Genomic DNA, 17,337 nt, shown 5'->3' on the forward strand with positions numbered 1-17,337 from the left:
TATATTGATTATTTCACAAACTTTAATTCTCTTCTCAGCATAGCTGCAAGCTCATAAGTAATGTTATTGCTCATATTAAGTCTAGGAAAATAAGAGGTAGAGAGATTACTGTCTAAAGGATCTATTAAGCATGTTCAAATTGAGGTGCCTGGGTTAACATAAGATTAACCATTATATAGTCCTTGATATATTCATGGTACAATTTTTGCTGACTTCAGTTGCAACTGTGCACTCAAGACTTTGGAAACCAAATCCTAGTGTTTCAAATCAAACACCGAGGAAATTAAGGAGCATGCAGTTATTGATCCCATCTGGGGATTTTTGGTTGAGTGACTTGCCTCAGGAGCTCTTTGGCAGAGACAAGAATAGAGTTCAGATTCTCCAGGAGTGTATTTGAGTACCTTAGCTCTCTTACTCTCTCACTCATTTCTGCAGCACTCCTTTATTTCTGCAGCCTCTATCACTGTAAAATCTTGACTTATTCTCAAGCTGATTGACTAATCCTTTAAGCCTCAGAATTAAAATATATGAGAACTGTTAAAAAAAATCAGTGTTTATTGACCACCATAGATTATTTTCCTCCATGTATGATCTTTTTCTGTGCTCAGAAACTGATTTTTTTGGGGTGGACCTTTCCTTTAGGTTTTGATAACTAGTTTTATTCATGGTGGTTTCATTCTGCTGCTGGGACAGCAGAAGCTTATCTCCAAGTAGTCACAGAGGGCTTTGTGTTGTGGGACGTCATTACAGGCTTCTATTTTTTTCAGCTTTTTTCAGAAATTTGCAACCCATTTCCAGCTCCTTTTACCAAATCTCTGTAGCTTAAGTCTGTTGATTAGGCTTGCTTGTCTTAAATCATGAGTTTCAACATGATACGATTTGAGAAAGCATAATGTATTCAGAAATAATAAATGAGAAGGTATGAGTGTGTTAAGAAGTCTGCAGGGATGTGGGTATTAAGAGGAAGGTATTATTCCTTCACAGATTGTAGAGATGGAAAGCTGAATGTGAAGCGGGCTATATGTAGGGAATAGGAGGCACTGAATGCCCTGGAAGACAGAGTGAAGACAGACAAATTGGAAGGAAAGACAAAGCAAAGGCAGGCAAACAAACATAACAAGGAAAATGCTTTAGGGCTTTTACCGTACATAAATATAATTCCATAATACAGTATTGTAAAAACTTGGCTTACTAAAACATACTGCCACAAATAGCAAGTGGGAGTAAAAAGAAAGAAATGTTTTATATGTGATAGGGAAGAAAATGCATTCTTGGAATTGAGATGTTAATTTTAAGATCCAAAGAGCCCACTTCAATGCTCGATACAATTCCCTCCCCGCCCCCCCCCCCCCCCGTTTTTTGGGGGGGTTGTGAGTTTTTGTTGTTTGGTTGGTTTGGGGTTTTTTTGTATGGCAAATATGTCCTAATATAGAGAATATCATTCCAACTTTTGTCTTCAAGAATCTTGTTTAACCAGTTTTATCTGTTATGTGCCTGATATGTCTTTACATACATAGTCTCATTTTCACTCTCTGAAGAGGATGATCCACAATTCTGTGAACTAAAGATCATGTTATATTAACAACCTTTGTTAATGTTTCGTATTCAGCTTAAATCATTAATTTGTGACCTTTACCCAGTTCTGTTACCATGGGTTAAATTTATATAAGCTTAGTTAAAATGATTGCCAAAACATTACCAACATCCCCTAATATTAAATGTAGCAACGTAAAGAATTTATGAATGGGTACCAACAGGAGTCATTAATTGATGTAGTGTCATGAAGCTTTAAGGCCCTTTTATTAACTCACACTGTTTATGTACAGCACCATTACAAATAAGTCATGTGTGGAATGAAGGATATGATCCAAAGCACAATCTGTACGTGTGAGTTCTCCCTGTCTGGCTTTTTTCCTCATTTGTACTAACGAGCCCTGTAGTGTTCAGTTCTTCTGCTTTCATCCTTATCGCTCCAACCCACTCTAATTTAATGCTTATGCAAACTGCTTTCAACTTCTTTTTTGAATGTGTGAGCCAGTCACTGAATTTTAAATGAAAGCTGTGCCTTCTTGCTCATGTAGACAGAACCAAAAAGAATAGGATTACCGCTGGCTGTTAGCAAATACCATCTGTTGTACAGTTTAAACTGTCTATGCTTTGCCACTTTCAGTTTTAACCTATGAAATGCAATAACTGGCATTCAGAATTTATCAACGTACATAGTAATTTCTCTGTAATTTCAGTGCAGTGGTTTTCTATCCTCTACTGTAATGTTTTCTTAGGGGAATTTTATGTAGAATTAGCAGGCCATCTGTAACGATAGAGTGGTAAATTTAAGTATGGTCTTTACGTGAGTAATACTGCTTTCTAGTTGCTTCGGGCTGGTTGAGTACACCGCCTGTGTGGTAGGGTTCCATAGTCAAAGGACTCAACAATCTATTTCTGTTTCAGCAGTGTCTGTGTATGGTTTGATAGCTGCTGGCCTGAACCTGATGTAATTGTTCAATATATGGATGGGGATCTCTCTCCACCAGGTTCTCCCCTAATGGTGTTGCTACAAGGTCTGTCAGAACAACATTTCAGTGCTTGTTTCCTTTGCGTATCCTTTCTAATGATACCTAGGCTCTTTTTTACCATGTTTACCTGTCTTCCCAAGAGAAGACCTGGAGGGGAGGTAGCAGGTGATGTATGGTGCCAGATAAGACTAACAGGGGAGAATAGGAGGAGGGAAGAGGCGCAGAGTTTTTTTTATACCCTAATTTTCTGTGGCGATATGCTACAGGATATGGTATGTAATGCCAAAAGCTATTACAATCCAGAAGCTTCATTTATGCCAGTGAAGAGCTCTGCATGCAATTCTCATTACACTGAGGATAAATGAATATAGGCTTTTTTTCTATCTAAACCCAGCTGTGTAATCCAACTCTTTTGGAGAAGTGATGCTGTGTGTGCATTTTCTACTCCTCTAAGACCATCTAAATTATATTTGCGTGGTTTGACTTAAATTTCCCTATCAAATTGAAGATACTTGTGTATTGTTTTTTCTAATATCATCCTGAATTATATCATGAAGATGATCTTTCGTACCTTATGTGGATAGTACAATTGAATAAGGTAAACTGGCAGGAGAGATACTCCTGTGTTTCTTTTCAGTGTTATCTGAAACAAGTTGAAAAGATGTTGAAGCAATAGTGTACAGTGAAATGTACATTGAGAAGAAAATTTCTCCTTCTCTCCCCAGAAGATATGTAAGAAAAATGCCTTCTCTCCAACTACACTACAGTAAAGCTCCCTGTATATACTAAGAGAGTTCTCCTACCATCTTGAAAAAGTGTGTGTGTTTATATTTATTGTTGATATTTTTTAAGACACATTACCCTTTCCAGGTGAAATAAAGGAATTTTGTACTTAACATGTTAGAGAATTTGTTTGGGAACAGTTAATTCATGTGAAGGTGTAATCCTTGTAATGATGCCAAGGTCATCAGAGACCTGTGGAGATCTGCTTAAGTGCTGGTCACTCGGGCAGCTGGAACTTTAGGCAGGTTTTACTTATATACCCAATTTATTTCCAGGATTTTAAATTGGGTAAATAAAGGTAATACTTGCAACTTGTCCTTTATACTTCTCTACCTTTTATATGTATGTACCTAGCATCTTACTAACTTACTGAAATACATAGTGAAAAAGGAGACAGAATACCAGTTTAGTTTAATTTTAGTGGCTGGAACAGTATCCTAAGATACATACAGCAAAAGGCAGGCTGGAGCAGGTTTCTAGATATGACTGCATCTCACTGTAGGTTGAACAATTTTGAGCCTGTTAGGTTAAATACATACATATGTATATACAGGTATATATATGTATTTATATGTATGTATGTAGATCTGGGGGTTTTGTTTGTTTGGTTCTTTTGTGTGTGTGTGTGTACTTCTAAGTAAATAATGCTTCCTGTGTTGGGAAAGTAGAGATTCCACTACTTCATAGTAGATGAGGCGGTGGAATCTTCAGGTACAGTGTGGGTCTGCTGCAGTCCTCTCTTACTGTGCAGCCCTGTGTAGGCGGTTGGATGAAAAAGAACAGACAAATCAACATTCCTTTCCCTGAACTCCCCAGCGTGCCTCAGCTGCTTTCACTCAGCTCCACAAACGGAAAATGAGACAAAAAGCAGCCACTGGTGGAGTGTTTGTTAATTAGCAAAGCTTTGCTGTATGCAAAAAGCAAAACTTAAGGGAATATATAATTTTGGTACATGAGAACTTAAAGCAGCAACAGAGACTTATTTCAGAACTTTTAACTAGTTGTGTACTTAGAAGAACAAGTTTTTTCAGTATTTTCAAAAGACCAGAACTTGTCAGCCTGCTTATGCTGCCAGTTTTTGTATAATAAGTTCATTGACCCTGTTGACAGTCTGAGTGTTTTCTGAGTTACTGCTTTATCAAACTGATTTGCATGATTCTAAAGCTGTTGCTTGCTAGAAAACAGTCTAGTGAGGGCGCACTCTGTAAACAGCCTTTTATATAACTTTGCTTATTCCTTTTGGGGGCGGGGAGGGGAAAATCGGGATCTACAATCAAAAATAGCATAACTGAAAAGTGATTTTTATGCTTTCATAAAATATTTCACAAAATAGTTTCTTACCAAACTGCTCTGTAGGATTTCTTTTGTTATCACACAGATAAATACAATTTCACATGCAAAAACGTTATCCTTCAGTAATTAATGTGTAATTACTTATTGTCACCAGATAACGTAGAGGTCAAAAGGTATAAATGGATTCAAAAAGGATTAGAGAAATTAATGAATAATACATTCATGGAGGAAAAACAGTGAGAGCTGGGTGTGTGTGATGGGGAAAGATTTGCCCATAGTTATTCTTCCTCTATTTGTCCATAAACATCAGCTATGGCCACTAGAGAGAATACTCATTGACTCATGTCTGTTCTGGTGTTCTTACTGTTGTTTAAGGTCTTAATGTAGAAGCAGTGGGCCTATACATGAGAACCAGGTCTTTGTACAGAGTATTGCTTTGTATCAGACTCTGAATCCTCCAGGGCAAGAACCACAAATTACATCTCCTGTTCTTTTGTGTTCTTTGGAGAGGATTCTGACTTACGAGTCAATGAAGAGCAAAGATTAAATCCTTCCAGCTCTTTACTCCAGAGTTATATGTTTACAAGCGCATACCTGATCTGTGTTATAGTATAACAGTATGGATAGTATAACAATATAGACACATACTTCCACTCACAGTTTCCACAATAAATGGTAGGGTGTTTTAGAGAGGGTTAAGTGGTGAGACCAAGGTGATGATTATGTATGTAATATATATCTCTATCTTTACATGTGTGTGTGTGTGTATGTGTACATGTATTACAGCTGATACTGTTCCCAAAGTTGATTTACTCTGCAGTCCCACAAATAGGTGCATGGATGTAGAGTGTTGTATGGGTATGGTAGTGCTTGGAATAAGCAGTAGGGTGAGACTGCCTAGATTTTGTGTTGCTATGGAAGGTGCTCTTCATCAATATATTCTTCCTTAAAGGTCTGTCTGTTAAGATTTTTAGATTACTTGGAATTACCTAACAATGGGATTTGGTAATGAAAATATTTTAGGGCAATAAGAAGAAAGATGTTAACATGAAAATATGTGATGGCAAGCATGAGATTGTTCAGGTGTTGTGTATTACTTTAGCATACTCTAGGTATGCCTGAGAAAAAAAAATACTCGTTATGTGTTCTCACACAGTAATATGAGTAATAAGAATACGTTTGTAATGCATAGAGACTTAAATTTAAAGTCTTTGTTGACATTTTCATGTTATATCCCAGCTATATTTGCTGTCATGCAATATGAAACTTCTGTTGGAAAACAGCATCGATTATTATTTTTTTTTTTTTAAACATGATATAATTTGTTTTCACTAGAGTGCTGCTGTCCTTGCCAGTGAAAGAAACGCTGCACAAGAGGCACGAAATGGTATAGAAAATCAAGTCAAAGGGCTGACTGAGGAAAATGAACAGTTGAAAAGAAAAATTGGTGAGCTAGAGAGTAAAATTGAAGAGTTGCACAAACAAATTGATACTATGAAAGAAGAAGAAAATTCAGCTAAGGAAAAAATAAAGAAATATGCGGTAAGTTAAGAAAACAAACCCCTTAAGTAGTCTCCTTCCTATTTGCGAAGGACATGTTGTAGCTCAAAAACCAACAATGAGGAGGATGGGCAATGTCATTGTGAAGGCTAAGGAAAACCAGCAGGTTCTCAAGAAGCAGGATGCAGTTTGCTGCCACGTATAGGAAAGATTTCTCCAGTGAAAACCAGTGTAAAAGCAAGTCACAGCTTGAACTGGGGAGATCAGTGATAGGCCAGAGCGAACATACTTAATAGGTCGGTTTACTTGTCAGATTAAAGGCCTTGCCACTTTTTCTAAATGCATCAAATTTTATCACTGCAGGAAGAGAAGCAACAATTAGAAGAAGCTTTGAAACACGCTGAAAAGGAGGCGAAAGAATTGGTAGTGTTAAAGGGGTCTTTGGAAAGCCAGATAGAAGATATGCAGGTAAGAACAAGAGCAATTTGGAATATGTAAATTTCAAATTTCCTGTTTGTTTACCTGAGTCACCATTAGTTTCTGCAGAGCAGCAGAGAGCAGCACTCTTTTTGAAGTACCCTTTGTTTTAAAATACTCACTGAAATGTTGAAATGTTTCCTGAAAGCGTAGCATCATTTAATTAAAATTGTTTTCTTGCAATAGTGGGGTTCAATAGTGGGTTTGTTTTGTTTTTTTTTAGTTTGTTTTTTTTTTTTACTTCCATGGATGTGGCAAAATGTCAGGGACATGCATCGCAAAATAAACTGCCTAAGATCTTATAAATCTGTTTTATTATTTTGAATGATCATTCAATGCTGGTTGTGTGTAAGTGTTTACATATAAAAAAATAAAAAGCTGCACTTGGATATAAATAAAAATATTGGTAGTAGACAAATATCAGGAAATTGGCTTCTCTTTATTTTTTTTACAACCTGTCTTATTTGCAAATGTTGCATGGGACAAGTATATTTTGCTACAAAACCAGAGAAATTTAACACATATCACCAGGACTTGCAGCCTCTTAAACTCTGCATGAGGTTCTTTTTACTCTTGCTTGTTGCTACTCAGTGTCCAGGAAAGGATATGCTTTCTCCCCAATGAGTCCAGAAACTAACCATATGGAGAATGCTTCTACTTCAAAGCGGTCGAGAGGGATGTTGGCTATATTGTGTATGAGTAAAGATGGAATGATTCAGAAGCGATGAAAATTCAGATCTCTTTAGTAAGGAGATGAGTGTGTATAAATCTTAAAACTTTTCTTACTGTCATCATATTCTGTGTCTGAAACAGTTGCATACCTGATCTTTTCTATTTGTAATTCACCTTTAACATCTACTGAAGAAGCATCTATTTCTACGGTATCAGATAGTTTAGAATTCTCCTAGCCTTGCTTCTAGAAGCAAAGTTTTAAAGTGATTCTATCGAATGAGTCAGACTCAAAAGTGATGTACATGCACATTGCTAGCGGCCCTTTTTTAATGGAACAGATGTCTTCCCATGTTGTCTTCAACACCAGTTTTACATCACTGTTCTGAAAACCTGAAAGTGAAACTTGGCTACAAGTGGGTTATAAACCAAGGGAAGATTGTATTAACCAGCATGGTTCTGTTAATTATGGTAAAAAGGGAAAAACAACAGCAACAAGAAACTGCTGCAATGTCTTTAAAATGGTATGTGCTTCAAGAAGGTTTTAACAGTATGGGTAAGGAAGTTTTGCTTCCACAAAATGATGTTTTTAGGGTGATGTTGCTTGTAACTACATCAATGTGTTTCATCTGAGGCTTTTGGTTGGTTGTTATTTTTCCCTTTTTAAATCTGTTTTTCTGTTCTACCTCACTGATTCTCCAAAATTTATTTGTAGGTATTGCTGATAGTCTGCACAATCACAACAGGTGGCCCATTGCTCATCACTGGCTTGCATTTTGCACTATTCTCTAAGAACTCCCTTCTATCACAGTCTGACACGACCTTCCTGCACAACATGAATCAGTGCACCATATGCATCTCCTGCATCTTGATTAGCTTTGGGTCAAAATGCTTGAAGAGTGTGTTCTTTCATTTCTGTTTATGCATCCTTCAGGGCATCACGCCAAGAAATGCTGCCTTCGGGCTTGGTCTTCAAATTAAAGAAATCTAGGAAAGGTGACAAATAGAAGAGTCCATCTTGTCATTTTATTCGAACTTACTTCTAATTTCTGGCACACCAAATTTAATCCTCTTTCTGATTCTACACTCTTCTTGTCCACCGGATACGAGCAGTAATGGACTTCAGGATGTAATCAGCAGTCCCTTTTGTTTAGAACAGTTCAGCCTTTCTGTCCTTAGATTTTTGCTTGTTTAAATGAACAATGTTGTGCAGTATGCTGATTTGGCCTTGTGTTACCTTTCACAATTTAGATGACAAATTTTGGCATGGTGCTAATGCTTATCACAGTGGAAACTTAATTCCTGACTGACTCATCTTGCTTTTTACATAATACAAATTACGTTTAATGGTGGACTAGCATAAGGAAGACAATGACAATAGGAATAGAATTGTAGGAGTTACTGTAAACATAGCCAAATCTATTCCTTCTCCATCCCAAATTCCTACTCAGAGAAGTTAAAGCTGGAATACACTTAATTATTACAGACAATTTGTTTTAATGCTTTTGTCTAAAATCAACCTCAGTATATACTGAAATTTTCTTTATGGATGGTCAGGCAAGTAGGATATTTTGTAGTGTCTCATGCTGTGTTATAACCTCTGGTTTAGGGTAGCCTCCTCTAGTTTACTGTTTCAAGAAACAAAATACATCTCAACATTTTTGCAACGTTGAGAAGACTTTTGGAAGTTTCTTGATAACTCTCTTGGGAAAGGAAATAATATAATTTAATTATTATGCACCTTAACCATCGCATATAGGGTACTGCAATATATTTAAAAATATAAATTATACCAACATCATGAATGGCAGTGCCAAATATTCTGTGCTTTTAAAATTAAACAATCAGAATACAGGATCCTTTCCATGGTTGGAAGAATATGAAACTTATCTTTTTGTTGTGGTAAATAATAAACACACTTACAATTAGTGTTGCAGAGCACTGTAAGTTGAAATACATTCTTAATTTTCAGTGATCAGTTGAGAGAAATTATTAATTTTGTAAAGAGATGGCTCAACTAATGTTTGGAAAAATAAGGAAGTATCGCAGTAATCTTATAGGTTACTATGTAAACAAATCACTACTTTTGTTTTCCCCCATTTTGTTTTCTTTCCTTCTCTGAGTATGTGAAAATGCGTGTTCTATTGTTTTTTTATGGCGTTCTGTCTTCTGGACTACTGTCTGTCCACCAGCCTGAAATTGAGAAATACTGCTGTAGAGTTAGCCTCACTTGTGCTGAAATAACACTTAAAAATTTTTCATGAAGTAATTAATTGTCACTACAGATTGACTTTAAATTGGCAACTGACAAACTGTTTACTTGACTTGTGGTTACAGTGTAACTGACAGGCCAGCCAATTCCAGTGAAAATCACTCAAGGATTTTTGTATGTGAAGGAGACTCAAATTAGAGGTTATACTTGAGTTGACTATTGAAGCTGCCCTATAGGATGTCCCAAATTTGAAATATTGATATTCAGTATAGTGTATGGAAAGGCTAGATGCTGAGGAAACTGCAGCATTTGGATAGTCAGTAGCAACATTGTGTTGCATCGTGTTTTTTAACACCTGAGTTAAGAAAAGTGATATAAATGAAAGTTCATTCGTTTTTAGCATGGCATATTAGTCTATCTCAAATATTAATGTTATGCTAGGCATGGTGATTTTTATCAGTATTTTTCTCTTTTATCAGGTAATCTAGAAAAGGGAACTACCATATCCTAATTTGGGTTTCCCAAGGAAAATGGTTATTGATGAGAAGCTACATATGACGTTATTTCCTCTGAATAATATTACAAGAATGAAGTAGTATTTGTTGTAATGCAGGGTTTTTATTAAAACAAAGATCATTTCTGTTGCAATGCTCGGTTTTCATGAGGAATATTTTTACCCTAAACCCAAGTTATCAAGTTTTCTGCTGCCCATGTTTTAGCAAAACAACAAGGACCTTATTATGCTTTAGTGGTAATTTCAGTATTTGAAGAATAAATGGTTCTATGGCATAGTTATTAGCTAAATAATACAGTTCATAACATGAACACCTAATCAATAGATTTTGAGAAGTAAATTATGCAGAATGGTGGTAAGAAAACCACCCTTTCCAGCCAAATAGAATTCATCAAGTCCGCAGAACAATCAGCGCATGTGAACCATCTGATCATACATTAAAAACTTGTTGATTTGGTAAGAAACAACACTGCTGTAAATTTTTTTTCAATCTTGTACTTTATGTGTACCCAGAGAAGCCTTTGCTTTCTGCAGTCGCTAATAAATGTGGATCTACCAGAAGGGGAGGCTGGAAAGTGATAGGATCTTTCCTGGGTGCAGGAAGTCCTTAGTCCTGTGATTCATATGGCACATCAGATGTCTCAACAGATACTGATACATCACATAAGCGACTTGGGCATGAGAAATTTTAAGGGGGAGAATGAGAGCATGAAGCACCTGAACTTCAGTTCCCATGATACTCTGAAGCAGCATGCCACTCTCAGTTTATTGTTGAACTAAGTAAAACTCAGCAAAACTGAACTTTGGAACAGGTCAGTTGTCTAGGAATTGCATTTGCTATTAAAAATTATTATGATTACAATTTCAAAACACTTTCTAATTTTTAGTAGTATATTTAGTATTTGTTTTATCATCCTTCGTAGTAACAAACAGTAAAAATATATCGATGGAAGTGGGGAGATGCAATGCATGAAAAGTACAGATTTTTCTTTCCAGGGTGCCAGCATATAACTCAAAGATAAAAAGCTAAATTTCAGTCTCGGACATCTCAGTCTGCTACATATCTGAAAATCTGGCAAAAGTCAGCATGACCTGATGAAAATTGAGGTGATCCACTGCTTGCATCAAGCCCCCTATTACTATTGTCTTTAAATATTGTAACTCTTCATACTTATTATTACTTTGGCAATTGTCCTAGTTAGTAGATTAAATTTCTTCTTGCATTAGAGGTTGATTTTTTTGTTTAGTTGGTTTTTTGTTGTTGTTGATAACTCTGCAGTAAAGAGAGTGACCACATTTGCTCTGATGTTTACTTCCCTTTCCAGCACATTGGAAATGCAGAACAGCACCCTGCTGGCACCATTATTTTGCTACCATGTATTTCACTGATCTCTGTCTGTGCAGTTTGTTTCTCAAGGATGTGTAAACAAACAGTAAAGTTAAATGATCTGTGAAAGGCTAATGGAGGGGGGCGCACATGAGGTTTTTATAACCTGTTCAAATATGGCACATTAGCAGGGTCCCAAGACTTCAGCATCTTTTATAATTGAAGTGCTGAAGTTGAACCTTGTCAAGGTTCTTAAAATCCTTTGGTGTCAGCTAAACCAATTCTGGTGGAATTAGGCTTGGCAAAACAACATCTATTAGCCCCCAGCATGTTTTAGGGTTACGTATACACTTCCTAGACATCCACCATAACTCCTGTTTGTATCTGAGGTGTCTTTTGTTGACAGGTTATACAGGAACATAAAAGAGACAACGAATCTAAAGAAATCTCTAACTTCTAACATTTGACAATGTTATTTCTTTTCTCTTAGAACAATTGTTTTTTGAGATTCCAATCTATTTTGGCAAAATGTTTTCACATTTAACGTTTCTTTGAAGTGTTATAAAGTTAGCATCATAGGTATTAGATATTCAACAAAATTTTATACTTCCCATATTAAAATGTAAAACAATGTTTTGGAATGCTTTTTAGAATTTATGGTGATTTTAATTATTTACATCTTTCTGTTGGAACAATTTAAACTGTCCATAATCTGGTTTTAATCAATTTAATGGTGCCTCTCAGACTTCATAAAAATAAACCCTTTTTCTAGTCTTGTAGTGTCTATTTAGAGTAGGGCCATTAAAGTATTTTATTATGGAGGGGGAAGGAAGAGGTGAGGGGCCCAACATGCAGTTGAAAGATAACCTGCTTTTCTTGTACTGGAATGAACTAGTGACAGTCAGTTGTTCCGCTGATGGACAGTATTTAGAAGTTGGAGGGTGGTAAGTTCTTGAACATCCTGAATGTGACAGCAGAAACATTTGGAGCTCCTGGTAGATGAGCATACAACATAGTGCCACATTCATTCAAAATTTAATCCAGACAATGAAAGTCTGGTTGAACATTAATGGCAAAAGTTCTTTCAGAAGGGGAAATTCTGTGCTAGGAGCTGCGAAGTTCTGTTTGCACGGCATCTGTCACAATGAGACATCATCTTGATTAGGGCTTCTGGGTGCTGTAGAAGCAAAGCAATGGAGGAAAATAAAAAATCCCCACTAGTTATTTCTCAATCATCGTAGAAACAGGTTTTGGGGGTTTTTAAACCTAAAAAAAAGAGGTTGTTAAGAAAACTGTTAAGGGAGCATATAGAAAAATGTGAAACCTGAAATGGATATTGAACCTCATGCCAGAGGTAGGATTTGCTGACACGTGTGCATCTGCAGAGGAATGTATGCTTTGCATGTAACAGAGTCATGACAAGGGTCTTTGCACTGTTGGTCCTTGCAACAGTGTTTTAGGAATTTAAAGGGAGGAAAAAGCACTGCATCACTAAAATAACCTGTAAATGCTAGCAGACTGTAACTCCATAAACTTCTCTTATTTTAAGTTTTCTTAATGTTACATCAGCTGCTGGTATTATTGCTGAGTGTTATATGACATTCCTTTAAGGCATTGGAAAAGAGAGTCTACATTTCATTATATATATATTTTTAATCTACTGCAGGAGAACATTCGTTGTATTTCACAGGAACGGCAACAGTTAACTCAGCAGTTAAAAGATGAAACTCACCAGAAGGAACAGTTAAAGCAGATAAAGAATGAAATGGAGAATGAACAATGGCAACTGAACAAGACTGTTGAAAAGTTACAGGAGGAGGTATGAGTTCACTCCAAAGAAGCTAAAGAAATCTAAATATTTAACAGACAGAAGCAAATGAGCCAAATTGTAAATATTTTTTTTTTTTTAAATGTGTAAAGCAAAGTGAAATGCAAACTTAACTATTTATCTCTTTAACCTAGATACTATCAGTAAAAGCTTTCAGGGCTGGAACAGTGGTTGGAACACCACTATCTCAAAATACTGTTGTAAAACAGTTCTGTATTGTTTAAACAAGATCCCAGATTTGAGATCAGTTCTGATGTATGTTGCAGCAAAATTTCAGAGTTTTACAGCTGATACTGAAAATGCTACTGCATTAGACTTATTTTGCCATCTGTGTGTAAACCGTACAACTTAATACTGATATACTGAAGTGTGACTGTACAGTTCATTATGTTAGTCAGCTGGAAGAACTGCTGACAGAGAAAGAGAATAGTGTTGCTACACATACTATTAGAAAATAACCTTAGTGTTTTGTGTTTTCACACTTCTGCATAGAAATTTATTTGCTTGGGAACATTTGATAAATTTTCCATTTGAAAATACTGAGCTTAATATTGAAGCTGGAGAAAAAAAACTTTTGGTGGATTAAGTATGATGGAACCTTTGTAGTACTATTTTAGGAAAAAAAATTATATGTACTTTTTTCCCAGATGTCTGAAATCGTAGAGGTCTCAAGAACATCAACACTGGAGCTTCAGAACCAGCTTGATGAATACAAGGAGAAAAATCGCAGGGAACTTGCAGATATGCAAAGGCAATTAAAAGAGAAAAATCTTGAGGTAGAGAAATCACGCCTGACAAGCATGAGAATGCAAGATGAGGTAATGACTCGTAAGTTCAGTGACAAATTCTAACGTTTGACCTAGAATTCAGCTCAGATAGTTTTCAGGACGATGAATGTTTGCTATCGTGCTTTTGTGTACTTCATCATGAGGGACTGATCTCCATCAGCAGGTTTTCGAGTGTCATTCTTCATGATGATGACAGCATGTTACTTCTGCCAGGGAAGTGGGGTTTCCTGTTTATGACATACATTAATTTGTCAAGCACTGCATTTATCTTAAATGATATGCCAAATTCCATTGATGATTTGCTGCTCTTTTAATGCCTGCTACTGAAGAAATTTGGAATGTGGAAATATTCTTGTATTAGGGAAAAAAAAACCCAGCAGTTATTCAGGAAAAAAAGAAGAGAAAATTCTGACTCTAAAGGATTTTACATACATTCTCCTTTCTTCCTATGAGCCAAGCAGATTTAAATGACATAGGTGTCTGTGCAGCCAAGAATCAACCACAGTCTTGAAGTGAAGTGTCTGTCTCTTAGCATGTAAATCTTGCCATAAAGGCAATCCAATCTCTTAAAGATACACATATACTTGTTCTGCAATTGGAAAAGCTTTGAGAGTACACTGGTCACAGATGTTTTCTGTATGTAGAATATTTTAATAGTTTGATTTTTCCAGTTCAGAACTTCCTTTATGTTGTCCTCTCCCCTTAATAAACTTGTTTTAAATTCAATTTAAAAGAAGAGCAATAAAAGAAAGTATAGTTCTTATATATTATTCTGTCTTCCTTCTATATTTATTCCATTCAGGGATGGACAGCCTTTGTAAAGGGATGAAGACTCAATGAAATGTGAAAGATAAAGCTGGGATATTGAGAACATGGCTCTGAAGTTGAATAAATGAGAATAGACAGCTTAAATAAAAGATATGTATATGTGTGTGTATGTAAATATGTATACACACTGTATTTGTAGTTATTACGAAAAATATTTCTGGTGTTATCTGTTATAACTACAAAACAAATACAAAGAAAAATACTCAGAACAAAATAAACCTTCATTATTTGACAAACAGGTAATCCAAACACTATATAAAGGACAAAATATTACTGATTGTGGAATTCTACACCTCCATGAGGCACTATTTAAAATCCTAGGGCTTTAAAAATGTAGTATGACAACTAGCTGCTAAAGAGGAAACAAAATCTGAAGACATAGGATAGTCAGGTTAAACAGCAGACTTTCTAGAGAGACTAAAAATTTAGGACAATTGAAAGTCTTTATTATTTCTTCCTCTTTCATGTTTAATAAGAAGTACAAATAGACGGGCCTTCCATTCAAAGTGACAAAGTCTGTTGTCTGTCAAAATCCTTTTGGGTAGGTGTCACAGTGCACAAAGCATTCTTTTTGAGAGTCTTGTCAAAAGCTAAGGATTGTAATGATCATGGCAACATGAGTATCATCTTCTTGGTCTAGGAGAAAAATTATGAAACAGTCTTGCAATGCAGTACAGGAGTTCTTCATTGCTGCGTCTCTTATAAGTTCTCTGTGGATACCTGAAAGATACCTATCTTGAAAGCTGTTAATCCAAAGTAATTCTGAAACATTAAGTGCATATGAAATGCTATTAGTATACAGATGTCTGCATACTTGGTGAACTAGCTGTTCACCAAGTCACGCAGATATCCAGTGTTTTGTTGTCAGGACTTAGCAATAGGTAGCAAATTCTGTAAACAGTCACTAATACATTATTTCAGCTTCATCGCTAAAACAAGCACCTGACTAAACAGATGAAGAATATGGAATGTATGCTGAAGAAAAAAAATCTTACCATATATTATATACATATTAAAGTATACGGAATGATCATAGTCTCACCTAAACCTCTTGTATTTTTTTTTAAAGTACTATGAAGGTTTTAGATAATTTTGAGTACACTCTGTTGTTAGAGTAGGAAACTTCTGTCTTGAGCAGGACTGCTGTATCTTAAAGTTATACTAATACATGTATATGTTAGCAATTATGTCATTGGTAAAATGCTGTCATTGAAGTGCCTTAGAAATATAAACTACATAATTATTTAAAAGCTAAAGTATTGGTAGTCTTAAAAGGAAAGGAATAATATTGCAAAAGTTCCAAAGATATAACCATTTAGAAAGTTACAAAAATTTTGGCTTAATTTAGCTGGGTAAAAAGAAATAAATGAAAAAAGCTCCACTACATGTAATTGTTACTGTAAAACCTGTATTGTGAAGCATCTCTTTAGAGCTTATACTTAATCCAAAATTTTTTTTTGGTGCCATCTTGTGGATAAAACAAAAATTACTGTGAAAAGTAGTATAACTCAATGCAATTCCTGACACGCTTCTGGATCAGTCATGTTTGTAGTTAGTCCCCTTTACTGACATCACTTATTTATATAGAAAGTACAATATAAAGTGTATTACCATAATCTTATTATTTCAGATGCGCCTTATGGAAGAAAACTTGAGGGACCACCAGAGAGCTCAGGATGAGGCAATAACAAAAACTCAGCTACTGGAACAGACTGTGAGAAGCTTGGAGTATGAGCTGGAAGCAAAAAACCACTTAAAAGACGATCGGGCAAGACAAATCAAACTAATGGAGGTAAAAGACATTTTTAAGGGTTGGTATTTTATTAGGACTGATTAAAATAATTATGGTATTTCACATGGATTCTGCCTGGGAAGAAGCAAAATAATTTCATGTTGTTGATGAAAATTCATGTAGTACTACTGCAGGAATTATTCTGGTATGTGCTAAAGGTGATCTGTTAGCATATCTATTATAGGATGATGTGTTCTAAATTGCAATTGTTCTTTCATAATTTTAATTTATTTTCTTTTTAATTCATTTTCTCTAGAGTTTATCAGGCAACATTGTATGATTTTTATTCGTAGGCCCATCACTCAAAACTTCAAAAGTATTTAGAAGTATAAGTTTTATTTAGCATCTAATATCAATTAATTTCAGGAGCGTAAATAACATGGTTATTCTAACTATGTTGTAGGGCTAGCTTCGTAACTGTTCAGTTTAACTAAGCTGTCATTTGACTTTCATAAACAAACACTTCTACACCTTTGTACTCATATGAAAAGAAATTTGTTTTCCAAACGTATAATGTAACTTAGATGTTCTAAAAACAGTCTCTCGAAACATTACAGAATTTATGTTATTTTCTTGAAATTGATGGGAGTGATTAAACAAGGAAATGAAACTTCTATTTTATTTCTGTCAAACAAATTAATTTCAAAGGCTTACCTACCTGCCATCTCTTTTTCTAGATTCTGTGCATGTTTTCAGAGGCGTTTCACTTTTCAAGCCTATTCTTTATGCAGATTTGGGTCCTTGAAGTTTAAGGAAGAATGACTTGGTAGCAATCTGAAGCGGATGGGAAAGAAGTATTTTGAAATTACT

At 35.6% G+C, this 17,337-nt stretch overlaps 1 protein-coding gene across 2 annotated transcripts in view; it reads left to right on the top strand.

Moving 5' to 3' along the window:
• The window catches only part of CGNL1 (cingulin like 1), a 46,591-nt gene that overhangs the window by 16,429 nt on the left and 12,825 nt on the right, over positions 1-17,337 (top strand). For both annotated transcript variants that reach the window (XM_074156509.1, XM_074156508.1), the window contains 5 exons: positions 5,928-6,134; positions 6,456-6,560; positions 12,958-13,110; positions 13,767-13,937; positions 16,366-16,527. In XM_074156509.1, coding sequence (XP_074012610.1) covers positions 5,928-6,134; positions 6,456-6,560; positions 12,958-13,110; positions 13,767-13,937; positions 16,366-16,527 — 798 coding nt within the window. The remainder of the gene's footprint in view (positions 1-5,927; positions 6,135-6,455; positions 6,561-12,957; positions 13,111-13,766; positions 13,938-16,365; positions 16,528-17,337) is intronic.

Source organism: Numenius arquata, chromosome 11 (genome assembly GCF_964106895.1).
Source record: "Numenius arquata chromosome 11, bNumArq3.hap1.1, whole genome shotgun sequence".
Taxonomy (NCBI): domain Eukaryota; kingdom Metazoa; phylum Chordata; class Aves; order Charadriiformes; family Scolopacidae; genus Numenius; species Numenius arquata.